Raw genomic sequence first — 20811 nt, 5'->3', positions numbered from 1 at the left:
TTTCAGTTAAACCAAACCCTGTTAGTGTAAAAGTGGCCCTATTATGCTTTTCCACTTTTTCCCTCTCCTTTAGTGTGTTATTTTGTATTTTTTTTTTACAAGTGAAAGGTCCGTAGAGAGTAAAACCTGAAGTCCTCGCCTAAAAGGAGTTACCCTCCCCCTCAGAATCACTGCTCCTGAGCTGTGTCTAAACACTTTAAGTAATTTCAATTTAAAAATGAAAGGGTTGATGGTTCCGGTCAACAAAGAAGGATCTTAACACTATTTTTAACATTAGATCTGAAAATGAAATGTAAAAAAAATGGAATGCTATCAATTCATTAATGCAATTTCAGATACAGTTAATCAGATTCAAGCTGCTATTACTGCAGTATTTTCAGATTGTTATCTTATATTTGTCTTATATTCGTAAAAAAACAAAGTAATGTTCAGCATCAAACCAACAACGTGTTCGTCCACCTCTCAGTACTGACTGACTTCCTGTCTGTGCCTTCTAGCTCCAAGCCCATTGGTTCATACTGGAGGCGTACATCTTTAAAAAAAAACTCACAAATATAACGCTGCATAAAAGAAAAAAAGGTTCAGTAATTTCCTTGGACAGCTGGTCAATGTACTTTTTTATCAAAACAACTGTAGGAAATAGTGCATTCATTGGGTAATAAGGGAACATGTTATAAGTTTTTTGCAGACTAAAGGCTAATTAACTGTCTTCACTCTTTTCCACCCAAACTATTTTCTGAAAGTATTAATACATGACTGCATATAATAATCTGACCAATAAGCTAAATCAATCACCAACTTGATCAAACCCTTCCTACTCACATGTAGTCAAAAGGCCACAGGTCCATAGTGACGTTGGCGTCCATCTTGACGACCTCCACCGTAGCGATGGGCTCTCCCTCGACTTTGCTGCTGGCCCAGTCGGGCCCCGGGGGCCTCGTGAGCCTCTGGGGCTGCCATCATCCCGGATGTGGTTTAGCTCGCAGTTCTCCTTGATCATTTTGATGCACGTGTCGCTGATATCGGTTATGGTGACTTTGACGGCGTTACGGAGGTGCTTCGCCCACTGGAGGCCCATAATCCCTGAGAGAGAGCAAACATACAGAGGTTTAATGTTAAAGCGATGGACTGGGAACAATTTATCGACAAATACTTCCATGGCATCATGTAAATTAGGATAATCTGTTTCTTGCACATCAATTTTAAATAAAGACAGTTATATTTGACATATTTCTAATGTTTCTATTTCATATACAGGATTCTTGACTTGTAGTGCTTGTTCCTTTGTCATTTCTCTTATAATGTTTATTGTGAACATTATTCACCGTAACATCCTTTCATATTGAAAACCTACTCTGTAGTTAACCTCATGCTGATTCTGATGTGTTTAAACTTGATAATCAATCCTGATCCTGATCAGTCTCAGATTCATGTTTTAAACTAAGGCTGCTACAAAAGTGTTTTCACTTTTCTCAATAATCAGTTACTCTTTTGCTCTTTAAATTTCAGAAATTAATAGGCAAAATAGTCGATTTCCAAAATATAACATATTGTACTATACATATACAAATTACTTGCCTGGTCCGAACTACAGTCTAATAAGCAAAGACAAATAGTTTACTTTCAAGGACGACTAAAAAAAGCAGGAAATATTCTCATGTGAGAAACTCGAACTGGGGATTTATTTTTTATCTCTAAGCTTAAAAAAAGATGATTGACTGATTGACTAATCCCTTTGTTTCTTTCATATTAATTGATTAAACAAATACAACTGTAAAACAATATCGCCACGGTGATGGGTGAATGTGTGAAAATGTCATATGAGCTTTTAATTGGTTTTTTTCTGTTGGATGGTCCCCTAACAGTAACTAACTGGGTTACACCAAACGGTTCTGGGTTAAACCAGGAGGTGACAGCAGAGCGTCGTAATGAAGGTGTTTCATGGTGACCAGTGTAACAGCTCCTCATACCGACACTCAGCTGACGGTAGCTGCTCAGAGTGTACACACATTTACTCTGTATGTCAATGTCCATCCATCCAGTTCCTTCCGCTTATCCGGGGCCGGGTCGCGGGGGCAGCAAGCTAAGGAGGGTCCTCCAGACGTCCTTCTCCCCAGCAACACTTTCCAGCTCCTCCTGGGGAACCCGAGGCGTTCCCAGGCCAGACGAGATATATAATCTCTCCAGCGTGTTCTGGGTCTACCCCGGGGCCTCTTACCAGTTGGACGTGCCTGGAAAACCTCTAAAGCAGGGGTCTCAAACTCGCGGCCCGCGGGCCAATTGGGGTCCGCTAGACGATATTTTGTGGCCCCCACCTTAATATGAAAGTTTAATGTTAGTGCGGCCCGCGAGTTTTATATGAATGGCACTTTACAGTGTTGTGTGCGGAGCTGAACGAACCTACCAATCACGGTGGGGTATATGGCTCTCGGGGGCGGGACATCGACCGGGCTTGATGCAAGCAGAGAAACATTCTCAATGAGTGACAGTTACAGCAGCGTTGCCATGGAGAGTTACAGCAGCGTTGCCATGGAGAGTGACAGCAGCGTTGCCATGGAGAGTGACAGCAGCGTTGCCATGGAGAGTGACAGCAGCGTTGCCATGGAGAGTTCTCTCCGTGCCTGGCTGGCTGCCTCGTTTCTATTAAACGCGGACATTCGTCCCAGCACGCTGCGTTCACAACACCTCCAAAAGAAAGTTTTTTAAGTTGCTGCCCAGCGGGACATTATACGTATATATGTCTCTCTCTGACAAAATAAATCAAAGTGATGCGTACGCGGCGAGATAAAAGAAAAGTAAGAAAATAATGTAGCCTAATGTGGTCTGCAGTCACATACCGACACCTGTCCGTCGGCAGTAACAGCCCCCAATAAAGCAGAAGAGCTGCTGAGTTTGTGTCCACAGCCAAGGATATATTTCAGGAGCTGTGAACAGACTGGTGGGCATTACCACGGATGGAGCCCCGTCTATGACCGACTGGTAGCGCTGGTTCAAAGAAAGCTAGAGGAAAATGCAGATCCAGCAGTCGTTCTGCACTGCATCGTACACCAACAGGCACTGTGCAGCATGTCATGTCTGTTGTCCTGAGATGTATCAGTTACATCAGGTCCAGGAGTTTACAGCACCGCCAGTTCAGGGCCTTTTTACAACATATGGTGATGTACTTTACTTTAGTAAAAGTACATCATTTAGTAGTGTCCTGAAGAGACTAAAGAGCAGAAGTGAAGAAATTCATGGAAGATGACAGAATGGATGTTCCTGAACCTGATGATCCAGGGTGGGTTATGGACCTTGCATTCCTAGTGGACTTAACACAGGAGCTGAACATCCTTAACCTGAAGCTCCAGGGCCCTGGTCAGCTTATCACTGCAGCTTATGAAAATGTGAAAGCCTTCTCCGCTAAACTGAAATTGTGGAAAACTCAGCTTTCTGTAAAATATCTCAGCCATTTCACAACATGCAGGTCTCTCGTGGAGGAGGGCACAGCCTTCAGTGGTGGTGAATATGCCTGTGCTAGTGAAAACCTTCTGCAGGAGTTTGATCAGCGTTTTGCTGACTTCAAGGCACGCTGTGACACTTTCCAGCTGTTTGCTGACCCCTTCTCAGCTGATGTGGAGAGTGTCCCAAGTATGTTGCAAATGGAACTTATTGACTTGCAGTGCAACAGTGATCTAAAAGCTAAATTCAGAGAGGCACAGGGAAAAGCAGACATGACTGGACAATTCATGAGAGAATTACTTCCATCCTTCCCTGAGCTGTCAAAAATGTTCAGTCGGGTAATGTGCCTTTTTGGAAGCACGTATCTGTGTGAAAAACTTTTCTTGACTATGAACTTTAATAAATGCAAGTACTTAGTGATGCCCATGTTGAAGCTGTACTCAGAGTTTCTACTGTAACCTTGATCAGGGCAAATGGTGCTCAGCTGTGTGAGCAGAAGCGCTGCCAGGTCTCTGGCAAGAAATAGAATAAAGCACAAATGTATTCAGGGATTGTATGTGTTGGTTCAGTACAATGTTTTCAATAAGAATAATAAAACATGGAAATAAAAAAGTAAATTTTCAAAAATATTGCGCTTTCTTGTAGTGCTTGAACGTTGAAGTGGCCCTCCTATGAGACGACAATAACAGCAGTGGCCCCAAGCCAAATTGAGTTTGAGACCCCTGCTCTAAAGGGAGGCGTCCAGGAGGCATCCTGATCAGATGTCCGAGCCACCTCAGCTGGCCCCTTTCGACGCGAAGGAGCAGCGGCTCTACTCCGAGCTCCCTCCGGATGTCTGAGCTCCTCACCCTATCTCTAAGGCTGAGCCCAGCCACCCTCCGAAGGAAGCTCATTTCGGCCGCTTGTATTAGCGATCTCATTCTTTCGGTCACTACCCAAAGCTCATGACCATAGGTGAGGGTTGGAACGTAGATGGACTGGTAAATCGAGAGCTTTGCCTTTCGGCTCAGCTCCTTCTTCACCAAAACGGTCCGGTACAACGCCTGCATCACTGCTGACGCTGCACCGAACCGCCTGTCCATCTCCCGCTCCATTTTTCCCTCACTCGTGAATAAGATCCCGAGATACTTGAACTCCCTCGCTTGGGGCAGTGACTCACTCCCAACCCAGAGGGTGCAATCCACTGTTTTCCAGAAGAGAACCATTGCCTCAGACTTGGAGGTACTGACTCTCATCCCGACTGCTTCACACTCGGCTGTGAACCGCCCCAGTGCGTGCTGAAGGTCACGTTCTGAAGAAGCCAACAGAACCACATCATCTGCAAAAAGCAGGGATGTGATTCTGAGGTCCCCAAACCGGAAACTCTCCTCCCCCTGGCTGCGCCTTGAAATCCTGTCCATGAAAATCACAAACAGGATTGGTGACAATGGGCAGCCCTGGCGGCGACCAACACGCACTGGGAACAAGCTCGACTTTGTGCCGAGTATCCGGACACAGCTCTCACTTTGGTCATACAAGGACCGAATGGCTCGTAGTAACGAAACCAGGTACCCCATATTCCCGCAGTACCCCCCACCCGACTTCCACGCGACAGTGAAGAGACGTGTCAACCAAGACAGCCCAACAATGTCCAGAGCCTTTAGCATCTCCGGTCGAATCTCATCCACTCCTGGCGCTTTGCCGCTGAAGAACTTTTTAACTACCTCAACGACCTCCGCCAGGCATATGGACGAGTCTTCCCCTGAGTCTTCAGACTCTGCCTCTTCCACAGAGGACGTGTTGGTCGGGTTCAGGAGTTCCTCAAAGTGTTCTTTCCACCGCTCGACAATATCCCCAGTCCGGGTCTGCAGTTCTCCCCCCCTGCTGAGCACAGCCTGAGAAAAGCCCTGTTTCCCCTTTCTGAGTCGTCTCACGGTTTGCCAGAACTTCCTTGAGGCCATTCGAAAGTCCTTCTCCATGGCCTCGCCGAACTCCTCCCACACCCGGGTTTTTGCCTCAGCAACCGCCGCAGCTGCAGCCCTTCTGGCCAACCAGTACCTGCCTGCTGATTCAGGCGACCCCTCGGCCAACCAAGCCCGAAAGGCCTCCTTCTTCAGCTTGACGGCCTCCTTCACCAGCGGGTTCTTGGATTGCCGCCACGACAGGCACCGATCGCCTTCCGACCACAACTCCTAGCAGCAGCTTCCACAATGGAGGATTTGAACATGGCCCACTCGGATTCCATGTCCCCAGCCTCCCCCGGGATGCACAAGAAATTATTCCGGAGGTGGGAGTTGAAGACCTTGCGGACAGGATCCTCAGCCAGACGTTCCCAGTTCACCCTCACTACACGTTTGGGTTTACCGGGTCTGTCCGGCAGCCTCCCCCGCCACCTGATCCAACTCACCACCAGGTGGTGATCAGTTGACAGCTCTGCTCCTCTCTTCACCCAAGTGTCCAAGACATACGGCCGCAGGTCTGATGACACAACTACAAAGTCGATCATAGACCTTTGGCCTAGGGTGTTCTGGTACCAAGTACACTTATGAACCTCCCTATGCTCAAACATGGTGTTTGTTATGGACAGTCCATGACTAGCACAGAAGTCCAACAACAAAGCACCACTCGGGTTCAGATTGGGCAGGCCGTTCCTCCCAATCACACCCCTCCAGGTTTCGCCATCGTTACCCACGTGAGCGTTGAAGTCTCCCAGAAGAACTATGGAGTCCCCAGTCGGCGCCCTTTCCAGAACACCACCCAAGGACTCCAAGAAGGCCGCGTACTCCGAACTGCCGTTTGGTGCATAGGCACAAACAACAGTCAGAGACTTTCCCCTGCGATTCCCAGTCGCAGAGAGGCGACCCTCTCGTTCTCCGGGGAGAACTCCAGAACAGCGGCGCTCAGCCGGGGCTTGTGAGTATCCCCACACCCGCCCGGCGCCTCTCACCCTGGGCAACTCCGGAAAAGGAAAAAGTCCAGCCCCTCTCCAGGAGTTTGGTTCCAGAACCGGTGCTATACGTGGAGGCGAGCTCAACTATATCTAGTTGGTAGCGTTCCACCTCCCACACCAGCTCCGGTTCCTTCCCCACCAGAGAGGTGACATTCCACGTCCCTAGAGCTAGTCTGTGATGCCGGGGGTCAGCACGCCCAGGTTCCCGCCCCAGCCTGCCGCCCAGCTCACATTGCACCCGACCCCAATGCCTATCCCTGCGGGTGGTGGGCCCACATGGTGGCGGCACGATGTAGCTTTTTCGGGCTGGGCCCGGCCGGGCCCCATGTGCCAAGGCCCGGCCACCAGACGCTCGCCGGCGAGCTCCCCTACCGGGTCTGGCTCCAGGAGGGTTCCCCGGTTTCCCTATTCCGGGCGAGGTGCCACTACCTTGCATCGTCCGATTCATTGGGTTTTTGTGAATCGCTCTTAGTCTGACCCCTCCCCCGAGACCACTTTGCCTTGGGAGACCCTACCAGGAGCTATTGCCCCCGACAACACAGCTCTCAGGATCACTGGGGCACACAAACCCCTCCACCACGATAAGGTGGTGATTCATTGGAGGAGTGTATGTCAATGTGTTTAAGATAATGCCCATTATATCTTAATATGTTTATTTGATGAGAAGGTGCAGACATAAAAATGTGGCATATTGAGTTTGAATATGTATCTCAGTGTTGCATTATCAAAGGCTATTATATCTTCAAGGAGAAAAAAAAAGATAATGGTTAGGACAAAATATGATGAGTCATGCTTGAGTTTTTTTAAGATGTTGCTGAAGGTTTTCCATTCCTGTGAAACGACAGTACAGGCGAAATCAGACTTGAACATATTAATGCGTTCAAAGGTTGCGTGACACGTTGATGTTTCCATTCGATGGGAAGGTGCAGCCATGGACAGCAAGACATGCAATCATTGCTCATCAAGTTGCCCATTTCCCTGCTTCACAGCAGCCCACTGCTCTTAAAGCCATATGATGGGATTACATTCAGAGGGCAGAGTTCATGTATGCACCTGTATATCAGAGACCATTTATGTGTGTAGTGTTTTTTGGTGACTGTAGACTGCATAAGAATTAAGTTATGTAATGTTTATCCCAATATAAATCCTCTAAAATAAAGCAAAAGCACATTTTTTCTAAGATAAATCTTGTAGTATAACCAGGAGGGGGGCATTGCTGTATGAAGTGTTTTTGGTCACTGTTATTGAATATTTTTGTGATATATCTTTTTTTTTTTAACCATTGCACCTTGTAGATGATCACTGCGCACTCATGTGCTCTTTTGTTATTGTTTTAAATACATTTCGCTTCCCAACTGAGTTACTGTTCTGGGAAATCCGAATATGAATGTCTTCTGACTTTACTAGTGGTGAACTACGGGAACCTGGCTTGGCTGCACCACCACCTGGGAGACCAAGCAGAGAGCGAGGCTTACCTGTCAAAGGTCGACGCCCTGATGAAGAAATACCCGGCTCCATCTCAGGACGAGCTCCATGCAGAGATCTACGCTGAAAAAGCCTGGACCCTGATGAACTTCAGCACAGACAGAGAGCTGGTTGCAGATTACTTCCAGAAAGCCATCAGGATGCAGCCGGACATGGTGGAGTGGAACACCAGTCACGTCATAGGGTTAGTGAGTGCTTTTAAACACAGCGACACAGGGCTGGAGGCCGACATCTTGGAGAAAATGAGAGCTGCCAAGGAACAGGATCCTGAGAACTTGTATCTCGCTGCTAAATACCTTGAGCAACGTGCAAAGAAAGGAGAAGAAGTTGAGGATGAAGCACGTGAGTTAGCCGGAAAGATTATGAGAAATCCAGTCAGCAGCTACAGTGGTATGAGAATAATGCTAAGGGTTCACAGAAACTATGTTTCTATTGATGAGGCCATTGATTTGGCAGAGCAGGCTCTGAAAAACCATCCAGATGTGCGTTATCTGAAGAGATGTGTTGCAGTATGTCTCAAATGGAAAATAATTATTTTCAGTGACAATCGCCCAAAGCAAAGCACTGTTGACAGAGCTATCAGTCTCCACAAGGAGGTGATTTCTCTTTACCCTCATTCTTCATTTGTAAAGAAAATAGACCTCGCAAATATGTACGCAAAGTCCAATCACAGCCAGGCTAAAGCTCAGCAGATGTACCAGGAACTGCTAAAAAGTGATCTGGAACCTAAAGAGAAACAGCTGCTGTACAACAACTACGCAAAATATTTAAACTTTGATCTACAGGATCGCAACAAGTCAGTACAATATCACATGAAGGCGGCAGAGATACCGCTAAAATCCTTCTGTCGTGGGAACAGCATCAAAGTTCTGGAGAAGATTAAAAGTAGAAGCCAAATGTGTAGAGAAATAGAGGTGTTTCTGGAAAACCTTCAAGAGCCATAATGGGTTTGGACTCCTACTTATATAAAAAAATATATAAAAAATATAAAGGTATTGCATTACCCTAAAAAAACTGTAAGTACTTATTAATTGAGCTTTATCCTTTAAAAGGCAGTTGTCTGCCAGTTTTTACACTTAAGTAGTTAATGGAAGACAAAGGCTTTTAAAAAGAATAATATCTCAAAACCTATATATTTGTCTGAATAAGTAAACTCAATGCTACTGCCATATTGAATGTTTGGTTTTCAGTTAAACCGAACCCTGTTTGTGTAAAAGTGGCCCTATTATGCTTTTCCACTTTTTCCCTCTCCTTTAGTGTGTTTTATATATTTTTTTTTACATGTGAAAGGTCCGTAGAGAGTAAAACCTGAAGTCCATGCCTAAAAGGAGTTTTTATCTGTGATAATCTGTTCAGTCTGGTTTTTTTTGTATTCACTTCCTGTTTTATTTTGTTTTCACGGTTCTTGTGTAGGGGGTCTCGTTTTACTTCCTGTAGGTTTCCCCACACACCTGTACCTTGTTTGTAATTAAGCTTGCCCTATTTATACCCTGTGTTTGCACTTACCCTCTGCCAGATTGTCGTCGTCTCCTTAGTGCGCTTTCTTGTCTTAATTTCCTTGTGTTTGCTTGCCTGGTTTTTGACTCTGCCTGGATTACGGATTTTGTGCCTTTTCCATGAATGGACTTTGTTGCTTTCTCTGACTGCCTTGTATGACATCTGGAGTTTAAGTAAAGTTTTATTTTGAACCTTATTTTGTCTCTGTTGCTTCCTTCTGCGTCTGAGTCCCAGTCTTGTACAGAAGCGTTGCTCCTGAGCTGCCTGAAACGGCTTCATTGAATTCTCTCCTTCACTTCTGTAACGTTATGAGGTCACAATGTAACAGAAGTGTCGTAAAACTCTCCGGCTAGTTTGGCCCGCCCTCAAACATAAAAGAAAAAGATAGAGCTAAATATTCTTAGTTTCAGGTCATTAGACACTAACGAAAACATAATTATGCATATTATATTCCATTTCTGCCACTTAATCCCCACAAATGTTACACACTGATCCTTTAAGAGAAAAAATTATTTCAAAATTTGATGAGTCATGTTTTAGTTTGATCAGATGTGGCTGTAGGTTTCTATTACTGGGAAATAAAACACATGTTGCAACAGAACACAAGACTTCATATGCAATTGCTCCGCCTCTTCAATTTGCTATGACTTCATCGTAAGCATTTAAAGCCGCGCGCTCAAAAACATCACATCATTTACAACAAGGCAGAAGCTGGACATCACAGATTTTATACCAGTGAACCCAAAGCAGCATCAAGAGCAAAAACCAGCCACTCTATCTAATATTCAGAGACCTGCTGTGTTGAGGAAACAGCTGAATGATGAGGTGAGTGGCTACTTCTGCATTTCATATCATTGTTTGACTAAATAATGAATGGGCATATAATAACCAACAGCAACAGTGATGTTGTTATTTTCTTAACCTTTTGAGTCTGTGTCGTCATGGCGTAATGTGGTCCTGGAGACACCTTATGTAGCGGGAACTATATCCCAATTCATTTCCTCTGTCCGTGGACAGATTTGGGCACCACAAAACACTAAGATGCAGTCATGAAAACTTAACGGATGGGTAATTGAGATCAAAATTAAGGGTGAGTAATAAAAGATGGGCGGGGTCTGAGCAAGGGGGGCCAAGGGGCCATTATCCTCTTCTGGATTATTTACGCCCCTGGCCCAATTCGGTAGCTGAGATCAAAATGATGCCGAGTTCGAAGATGGATGTGTTCTGAACAGATGGTCGCTACTGGCCCGTCGCGGCTGGTGTGATCCAATCGCAATATGGTTTCTAATTGAATACCAATTATTGAGTCGCTGAGCCTAAAGTATTAATATAATGGATTCTACAATCACTGCCGAGTCCCCCATTATTTCCTCTTTCTTCACAACTCTCTCTATTTGTTTCTTGTCCCTTTCATTTCTTCCTTCTTCATTCTCAGCCAGAGCCAGAGGGATTTTTGTCTGTATTTTTTATTTTTTATTCTTTAACTGTAATTACTGATCAATTGTTTTTTGAAAGTTTTATCCTACACTAACAGGACTATAATTCTAGTGGAGCTATGAGGAATGCTTTTATTTTGATATAATTTAATGAATTCAATTCAATTCAATTCAGTTTATTTTGTATAGCCCAGAATCACAAATTACAAATTTGCCTCAGAGGGCTTTACAATCTGTGCACATGCGACATCCTCTGTCCTTCCCTCACATCGGCACAGGAAAAACTCCCCTAAAAAACCCCTTTAACAGGGAGAAAAAGGAAGAAACCTATGGGAGAACGACAGAGGAGGGATCCTTCTCCCAGGATGGACAGAATGCAATAGATGTCATGTGTACAGAATGAGCAGCATAACAGTTCTTAGATACAACACATTCAATGTATATGACATAAATTATTCATATAATAAGACTACTTATAATAACAGCAGCAATTATTACAGTAGAATTATAGCCATGAAAATAGGGATAGTAATGTGACTAATAATAATAATCGAAGTAGCAGTGGGTGTCAGTCGGCTCACAGCAGGAGGCACGACTACGGTCCAGGTACCACAACGATTCATGGAAACCTGCAGAACGAGAAAGCAAAAGGGCTTCAGGGTGGAAGTAAAGCTAAAATGCTTAATGGTACAGGAAATAGTAATAGTAATGTGACTAGTAATAATAATAATGGTGGTAGCAGTCGGTGTCAGCAGGGCCGTAGCAGGATGCACATCCACGGTCCAGGTACAGCCACGATTTATAGAAGCCTGCGAAGCGAGAAAGCACAAAGACTCCAGGGTAGAAGCAAGTCAATAAGCGTAATAGTACAGGCAATAATAATAGTAATGTGACTAATAATGATAGTGGTAGTAGTAGTGGGTGTCAGCAGGGCCTCAGTAGGTGGCACGATGACAGTCCAAATATAACCCCGATTCCTGGGAACCTGCGAGGCGAGAAAGCACAAGAACTCCGGGGAAGAAGCAAAATCAGTAATGTGCATAAATAGGAGATTAATACATAAAGAAGGAGGGAGAGAAGAGGAGAGAGGAGCTCAGCGTATCCTAGGTAGTCCCCCGACTGTCTAGGCATATAGCAGCATATTTAGGGGCTGGACCAAGGCGAACCTGAACCAGCCCTAACTATAAGCGCTATCAAAAAGGAAGGTCTTAAGCCTGCTCTTAAAAGTGGTGAGTGTGTCTGCCCCCGGACTGAAACTGGAACCTGGTTCCACAGAAGAGGAGCCTGATAACTGAAGGCTCTGGCTCCCATCCTACTTTTATATACTCTAGGAACCACAAGTAACCCTGCATTGATTGAGCGCAGCTCTCTAGTTGGGTAATATGGAACTATAAGTTCCTTAAGATAAGACGGTGCCTGACCAGTTAGAGCTTTGTAGGTAAGTAAAAGAATTTTAAATTCTATTCTTGATTTAACAGGGAGCCAGTGCAGAGAAGCTAATACTGGAGTAATATGATCTCTTTTCTTAGTTTTTGTTAGAACACGTGCTGCAGCATTCTGGATCAACTGTAAAGATCTAAGAGACCTATTAGAGCAGCCTGATAATAAGGAGTTACAGTAATCTAGTCTAGAGGTAACAAATGCATGAACTAGTTTTTCTGCATCACTTTGAGACAGGATTTGCCTGATTTTCGCAATGTTACGTAAATGAAAAAAGGCTGTCCTTGAGATCTGTTTTATATAAGAGTTAAAAGACAGATCCTGGTCAAAGATAACTCCAAGGTTCTTAACGGTAGTGCTGGATGCTAGAGCAATGCCATCTAGAGAAACTATATCGTTAGATAATTGAATTCGAAGGTGATCTGGACCTAGTAGGATAACTTCTGTTTTTTCAGAGTTTAACATTAAAAAGTTACAGGTCATCCAGGTTTTTATGTCCGTAAGACATGCTTGAAGTCTAGAGAACTGGTTAGTTTCGTCTGGCTTAATTATATTCTTAATTTTTATTTTACTTGAATGTGGTTTCTCAGTGGCATTTAAGACTCTGCCTTAAGTCAACTTCCTTCATTTCTTTCCTCGTTTCTTAATTCATCTCTTCTTTCCCCCACTCTTTTATTTTCTCATCCATTTTTTTCCATTAATCTCTCCTTATTTCCTTGGCGTTAATATAGATCAAGTGTCAAGAATCCAACTGCATACCTCCTCGAAGAGGATGCAGTTGAATTCTTGCACTTGGACAATTCTAGCCAAGAAGGCCAAGAAACGCAACGAGATACATGTTCACACATTTCCTCCCTTCATTCCTCTTTTCTTGCCTCTTTACAGTTTTTTTGTTTCGGAAACAAACCCAACTGTTGCGGAATTTGGCTCATAGTTTCAAAACTCCACCAATGAGCCAAACAAGACACAACACTTAGATAAACAGACAATACTTTTATGTCACAATCCCATTTCAAAATGGCCTTTTTGCAACGAAAGGATTCAAAGTGTGCCATTTGAATTAATCTTTCAAAGCAGCAACAACACAGTGATGTGCTTTATGCCAAACACAGCTGTCTTTAGTACTTTGTTTACATTTGTAATTTTCTAATACTGGCTTCTGTGAAAGATTGTTCCAGTACAGTACATCTACTCACATTATATGAACAAAAATAGTAAAGTAAGGGATGGCGGATGTTTTTGGATCCCGCCCTCTGTTAGGGTCTGGCCACATCACCTCACCCAAATCAAAAGCAATGTGATCCCTGGTCCCCTTCCTTGTTCTTTTCTTCTGAATAGAAGTGTTTTCCCACTGATTGCATAGATTTCCTTCTTGAGCGTTTGTGTTTAATAGAGGAAGCAGTGTGTAGTGCTTTGTAAGAAGTGTGTTGCAGAACTGTTACAAAGTTCCAAGCAGGAAATGTTTGTACATTTAGTACATGTGTTTAAGGAATGATTATCAAACCACGTAAAAAAACGGTGACATCCCTTTTCTTATTTCTTCACCATTACAGTCCGTCCACGCCTCTTTCTTGTCTTTAACTATTTGTTATTTTTACTCTCAATCAGTGCTGCTCCGAGTCAAACAACACTGGTGTCAAAACTGGAAGCTCTGCAGTGCCACTTCACCTGGGGTCTTGACCCCAGCAATACCAAACTATTACATCTCAGGGACAAGCTGGTGGACATCGGCACGGAGGAGGGTAACAGCTGGCTGGGTTCCATTTACAACCTGCGGGGCTTCATTCAGTACCAGCTCGGGGCCAATGAAGACGCCCAGAGTTTCTTCAACAAGGCTGCAGAGGCCTTCCGCCAGATGAGAAAAGCAGATGACGGTCCCTGGCTGGTGGTGAACTACGGGAACCTGGCTTGGCTGCACCACCACCTGGGAGACCAAGCAGAGAGCGAGGCTTTCCTGTCAAAGGTCGACGCCCTGATGAAGAAATACCCACCTCCATCTCAGGACGAGCTCCATGCAGAGATCTACGCTGAAAAAGCCTGGACCCTGATGAAGTTCCGCACAGACAGAGAGCTGGTTGCAGATTACTTCCAGAAAGCCATCAGGATGCAGCCGGACATGGTGGAGTGGAACACCAGTCACTTACTGTACAGCAACAAAGGCCTTGAGGCTGACATCTTGGAGAAAACAAGAGTCGCCAAGGAACAGGATCCAGAGAACATGTACCTTGCGCTTTACTACCTTGAGCAACGTGCAAGGAAAGGGGAAGAAGTTGAGGATGAAGCACGTGAGTTGGCTAGAAAGGTTTTGAGAAATCCTGTCAGCAGCTACAGTGGTATAAAAGGGTTACTAAGGGTTTACAGAAACTACTTATCTATTGATGAGGCCATTGATTTGGCAGAGGAGGCTCTGAAAAACCATCCAGATGTGCGTTATCTGAAGAGATGTGCTGCACTCTACTACAAATGGTTCATTTATTCCAGCAAAAGTCCCCCAAAGCAAAGCACAATAGACCGAGCAATCAGTCTCCACAAGGAGGTGATTTCTCTTTACCCTCATTGTTCGCTTATGAAAAAAGTAGACGTCGCAAATATATACGCAAAGTCCAATCACAGCCAGGCTGAAGCTGAGCAGATGTACCAGGAGCTGCTAAAAGTTGATCTGGAACCTGCAGAGAAACAGCTGCTGTACAACAACTACGCAAAGTATTTACACTTCGATCGACAGCATTACCAAAGGTCAACAGAGTATCACATGAAGGTGGCAGCGATACCGCACCAATCCTCCTTTCGTAGGAACAGCATTAGAACTCTGGTGACTATTAAAGAGAGACGCTGGAACTTGTGGAGAGAAGTAGAGGAGTTTCTGGAAAACCTGCCAGAGCCATAATGGTTTTAACACAGGTTCTAAAATGTTTTCTGATGGTTGGTTGATCCAGAAGGCAGTAACACCTGACCAACAGCATGTCATATATGATCATCTCATTGTTTTTTTGTCTTTTCATAGCTAAGAAAATTATAGTATATTTCAAACTGTACCTGTATCTTCAAGATTTAACACTGTATGAATGGCTGAATCATTTATTAAACCTGTAAAGATTAATTATTATCGACAACCTTTTTGGAGTCATATGTTTGGAGTCATATATGTTTAATCGTATTATTTTCCCCAAGACAAATGTATCATTCTTCCAATACAGTGTAGCATGAAAACTGAAAACAGAGCTGTAATCTTTTTTGCATGTAATTTTATTTAATAGTTTGTTGAAAATAAAATCCCAGAAGCATCAATCATAAATTGTGGGTCCTAATCTTCCTCAGGAATCAAACAAACTTCCAAAAAGACAAAACTAATGAATCAGGGTCTTTATTTTCTGACAAAATGTCAGGTCAGTCAGAGTCTGAAACTCATTCTTAACATACAGAAACACATTTTCTACATTAACACAGATCCAAAACTGATCGATAATGGCCAGAACTTTCTGAAAACAGGGAGTACTATTCGGTTGTTCTCTCTCAAAGGTTTGGATCCACAGAATGACACTGAAAGGCTGCAGATGGGGTGAGTGATAAGATACTGTCCATACACACTGCTGAAACCTGAGGGCTTTGCATTGTTATATCTTACAGACAGGTCAGGGGTCCAACATCTAAAGTTGAAATAACTTGTAGAATAAAAATAAAAATGTAAAAAGTCATCAAATGTTCGTACAAGAGGCCAGTTCCTCTGACAGTTCTGAGGTAAAAATCAAAAAGTGGAAAGGGAGATCACTCGTTTCCTCGTCGACTCTTCTTGTGACTCTTTTTGGAACTCCTGTGATGCAGAAGAAACAAAATGACGTTGAATGGAATGAATCAAACAAATGGTTCACATCTCATTACTATTAAGACTGGAGATAAACAGGAAAATAAAAAGATGAGGATCATGTGATTTTAAAAACAAAAGCTCCAGAAAACTACTGTACAGACTTTGTGGTGAAATTGACTCCGGTCTCAAATCTGTGCTATTATCATAAAACCTACAAAGAAATGATACCCAGCCCCACATATGCAAATTGTTTTGCATATTTTAGTCATAATAACAGTAGTATCACTCACCTCTCTGGGGACTTTGAGTGGCTGCGATGTCTGTGGCTTCTGTGGTGACCTGGTTCAAAATAATGATAGAATAAGTACCAATCAACCGTCGATAAATCATCACATACAGTAACAAGTTTATTTCAGTTATTGTTCATCATTAAAAAAAACTTTTCTCAGACTTGATCGTACATCTGTGTTGCATTGAATTCAAATAAAAAGAAAACCACAAAATTGAAGACATCTGTCTGTTTTTGTGACACCTTTTAAAAACTCCTGAATTGATAAAATGAGGTGGTGTGAAAAAATAATCTCCTCAGATGAATATTTTTGCTAGGTTTTAGATGGGTGTCATGTGATGCACGACAGTGGATCAGTGAATTTAACATCCATCCTATTTATTATTTTACAGCCTCTACAGGTCAATTGTAGAGCCTTATCTTATTATGTTTATTTTTTACAAACAGTTCTGAGAGGCCTGCTTGTTTCCATTTCTTTACCTGGAGATTTGGAGCGGTGGCGTCTGTCTCTGGACCGGCTGCGGTGGCGGCGGGGGCTCTTGCTGCGATGGCGGTCTCTCCGGGGCGATGGGCTACATCAGTACACACAACAAAAGACATAAATGAGCGTGAGCTAGATGTGTTATATTTAAAGGTGACAAGGGATTTCAGATAAATGCCAACATACCTTCGCCTCTTTGGAGATCTGCTTCTCCTGGAAAAACAAATAAACCAACAAAAGACATTTGATTTAGAATGGAACCAACGATTTATAGTCACGTTACAAAGAGAATATGTATGTCTTATTTTGGATAATTAAAACACAAACCGTCTGGGTGAGCGGCTGCGTCTGTAACGAGGCGATGGAGAGCGACGAGGCCTGTCGTTGTCACGGTAACCATCACGCCGTCTGTGGGGCTCAGGGGTCTGGATTCTCTCCGGCTGCAGGTGGAAAAAACCCAAACAATAAAGTTAAAATAGGTCAACAGTGTTACAAACTCCACAAAGTAAGAGTATTACAGACTTTTACATATTTTACCTGAAAAGGTTTCTGGACTGAAACGTAATATTGTAAATTAAGTGAGTACATGTGACCTACAGTGTGCTGGCCTTTTTCAAATTTCACTGAGTTTAAGGGTTTCTACTAGAACAACTAGATGTGGTGTCAGCACACATTTAGAATAAAAAAAGTTCACTTGTATATGACCATATCTGCCATTGCTAATCATTCACATAACACGGTGTTCCACAAGGTTGCGTAAACATTATTACCTTCTCCTCTTCCTCATCTTCTTCTTCGCTGCTCTCCACCTCATCCAGATCTTCCTCCAGAGCGCTAATACGTGGATCTAACATCTCAGCCTCCTCGAGGACGTGTCTTTTCTGTAAGACACACACACACAAATCAGTGGTGTGGGCACTTGAATCAAGCTGTGTGTGTGAACAGACATGCTGTAAATGTACCTGAAGTCGGGGCAAAATGATGTCACACATCCTTTCTGCGTGAAGAAGCTCGTCAATGAACTCGTCCACGTGCATCAACTCAAACTCTAAAACAAAAGAAACCAACATTTTATCAAACATTCACAACATAGGCAGGGTTCAAAAATTAATTTTGGCCCAATTATTGAAAATAAGTATACTCTGACTGTATTGGAGAGAATGTTTCATCTTAATTTAATCATGAGCCAACTTTTCAGTTCTGTGGGCCATTCACAGAGTTTTCAAAAGTCTGGTTGGAAATATTTGTTTGGCTCTTGATCAGTTAGATATGAAGGTCGGCTGTGAAAACCAAAAGCTCCTAAAACCACTCTGTCTTGTTTGTTGTTTTATTTACACCTGCAATACAAAGAGCACTGACTAATACTGCATTATATTTGATGAGCAGTTCTAGCATCTTTATTAGGATAATTATTTGTAGATAAAAACAGCTAAATTTGTTTTGTACCAGAACATGGGACTGAGTGTCTACAGTCCTCCTCACAATACAACTTATTTATAAGAAAAAGGCTTAATATACAGAATATAAACGCTTAATAAATGTATGGTGGAACAATAAAGGCTTTTCTCATCTTAATATCTACTTTTCAAACTCTTGATGTAAAACTTCTGGTAGAGTAGGTAGGTAAGATGAAATATTTTCATTCCTTTTTAGATATGCAGGAGCAAATAAACAAACATGCTAATCTAAAAACTAGAAAAAGAACGTTTCGAAAATAATATTTCTTTAAAAGATCTGCAGACACAATGTACAGATGACCCTTATGAGAACTCCTTCTTCTTCTTGGCTTGAAAACAGACTAACAGCAGGCAAAAGGGAACCACTGTTTTGATTCCAGGGTGTGCATTGTGGAACGGTCCAAAATGTGCCTACTGCGAGTTGATCAATCAAAAACTCACCTCCGTTTCGGTTCTGACTCTTGACTTTTCTGTAATCGTTGTACAGCGGCTCCAGGTACTTGTAGCAATCCACTGCAGTGCCAGTTAACCTCATGTACATCGCTCCAAGTAAACGAACATATCTAAAAAACAAAATAAAAAAACAAAGACAGAGCAGTAAGATGACTGCAGAAGATCCACTTCAAGCAAAGTAGAACCAAGCAGATATTATTAATGCCTGACATGTACAGTCTATGGAAAACACCACTTTTTTGCCAACATTCTTTCCTATGCTCTGGTTTGGTATAGGGACTACAGAGCCAGTGTTCACTTTATTCTTTAAATAGATTGAAACTCACTTGAAATCCTCATTTTTGATGAACTCAACGATGATGTCTTTTTCCGGTTGAATCTGCAGCATCTTCAGCGTGAGGCAGAGGAAGGGAGTGGGCTTTATGTTTCCTCCAAAAACTCCACCGACGTACTTCAGCTCCATAGCTTTGTCAACGACCAGCTCAGCTGTGAATCACACAACATGCACACACTTTATTAGCAGTCATTGTGGAATACAAAAGAACAAAAACAAACCGTGGACTCATACAATTCCCCGTGGACTCATACAACTCACTTTTGTATTAAAACACATTTGTATGTTGTTACATTAAGATTCCCTTTCCCTCAAGACAGTATGTGGGAGGGTTGTCGAAGTACTCAAGTTATGAAAAAGCAAACTATAAATCTCACCTGTATGTTGCAAAACATTTGCTACTTTTACTTGTTTAAAGAATAATTACATTACGGGTAAATAATAATATTAATAGCAGGTTAATTGTTGATGACATAATTGTTATTAGCAGCCATTCGGGTTGTGCTATTTAACATACTTAGCTTTAACATACTCATTTTTGCGATTTCTAACAGATCTAGAGTAAACAACTCTCAAACACAGTGACACATATAGTTCCACAATACACTCCCATTTTCTTATATATTAAATTGATTTAATTAGAGAACATGGGGGTAAAATCCGCCTGGTTGTCGGTGGACGTCATTAGCCGAGAGGAAGCTAACGTTAGCTCCCTGGCTAACGTGCTACTCACCGGTCAGACCAAAGCACTCCTCCTTCCAGTACTTCGACTCGTAGATTCGGGTCCGGATGATTTTCTCCACCAGATACTGCGGGTTGGTCCCGTGGATACTGTTCGCATCTTTGACAGTTCTGTTTGCCATCGGAATGAAAAATGAATTACTCTGCTAGCATGGGCACAACAGCGACAGCCTGCGACGCACCACCGGAAACAGTCTATCGACGCACCACCGGAAACAGTCTATCGACACTTCCGGTAGAAAAATAATAATCTGAATGAAATGCTCATTCTCCGGATTGGTCTGCAGGTGTCGCTGTTTGCGTAAAGACTGCTGAGCAGAGGTGCGCTGGTTTCAATGGTTTTGAATTTTATTTATACGGAACAAATAACAATAAAAACGGACTTGCAGGGAGCGAAAACGTTAATAAAATCACAGTTCTACAAATGTAAATGTTATAACACAAAAGACATGATTATAGAAAAGGGACTTAGAATAAGTATTTTTTAATAGGCCCTATGGAAACATATATATTTTTTCAAATAGGAAAAAGAGCTGCACAATTTAAAGCTCGAACACATGCTGTTTCTATGAGTAGGACGAACAGGACTCTGCCACCACTATCTACAGTACCAGTCACACCTTCTCATTCAACCATTTGAAGAATCTAAAATATAAAACATATTCTGGTTTGTTGAGCATTTGTTTGTTATCACATAATTCAATATGTGTTCCTTCATAGTTTGGATGTCTTCAATATTAATCTACAATGTAGAAAAAAATTAAAATAAAATAAAGAAAAAACAATGAATGAGAAGGTGTGTCCAAACTTTTGACTGGTACTGTATAATTAAAAAGATAGCATTAGAACAATGTGAGACTTAGACTTAATTTCATATATATTTGTAGTTATTTATTTCTCCCTTTATCTTTCATCCTGGGCTTATTATTTTGTATATCTAATATCTAATATCTAATGTGATATGTGGTGTTGTGCCCTCCGGTGTAGGAGAGGGCAGCATGGACCATCAACGTTCTCCATTAAAAC

General features: G+C 42.7%; 3 protein-coding genes across 3 annotated transcripts; 2 read left to right on the top strand and 1 right to left on the bottom strand.

Annotated features, from left to right (window-relative positions):
- Positions 1-1928: 1928 nt before the first annotated feature.
- LOC129094648 (interferon-induced protein with tetratricopeptide repeats 1B-like) lies at positions 1929-8809 on the top strand. The gene is made up of 2 exons (XM_054602907.1): positions 1929-1986; positions 7775-8809. The coding sequence occupies exons 1-2, from the start codon at positions 1929-1931 to the stop codon at positions 8794-8796; spliced, it is 1080 nt and encodes a 359-aa protein (XP_054458882.1). The 3' UTR covers positions 8797-8809.
- A 1213-nt stretch (positions 8810-10022) lies between these two features.
- Positions 10023-15366, top strand: LOC129094316 (interferon-induced protein with tetratricopeptide repeats 2-like). Its single transcript, XM_054602436.1, has 2 exons — positions 10023-10174; positions 13834-15366. The coding sequence occupies exons 1-2, from the start codon at positions 10167-10169 to the stop codon at positions 15110-15112; spliced, it is 1287 nt and encodes a 428-aa protein (XP_054458411.1). The 5' UTR covers positions 10023-10166; the 3' UTR covers positions 15113-15366.
- Positions 15367-15506: 140 nt separating this feature from the next.
- Positions 15507-20039, bottom strand: prpf38a (pre-mRNA processing factor 38A). The gene is made up of 10 exons (XM_054602437.1): positions 19778-20039; positions 19037-19196; positions 18699-18820; positions 17763-17848; positions 17571-17681; positions 17128-17240; positions 16987-17013; positions 16800-16891; positions 16321-16369; positions 15507-16036 (listed from the first exon to the last, which is right to left on the bottom strand). The coding sequence occupies exons 1-10, from the start codon at positions 19905-19907 to the stop codon at positions 15991-15993; spliced, it is 936 nt and encodes a 311-aa protein (XP_054458412.1). The 5' UTR covers positions 19908-20039; the 3' UTR covers positions 15507-15990.
- Positions 20040-20811: the final 772 nt, after the last annotated feature.

The sequence above is a fragment of the Anoplopoma fimbria genome, chromosome 8 (genome assembly GCF_027596085.1).
Source record: "Anoplopoma fimbria isolate UVic2021 breed Golden Eagle Sablefish chromosome 8, Afim_UVic_2022, whole genome shotgun sequence".
Classification (NCBI taxonomy): domain Eukaryota; kingdom Metazoa; phylum Chordata; class Actinopteri; order Perciformes; family Anoplopomatidae; genus Anoplopoma; species Anoplopoma fimbria.
This window is presented reverse-complemented; position numbering and strand designations above follow the sequence as displayed.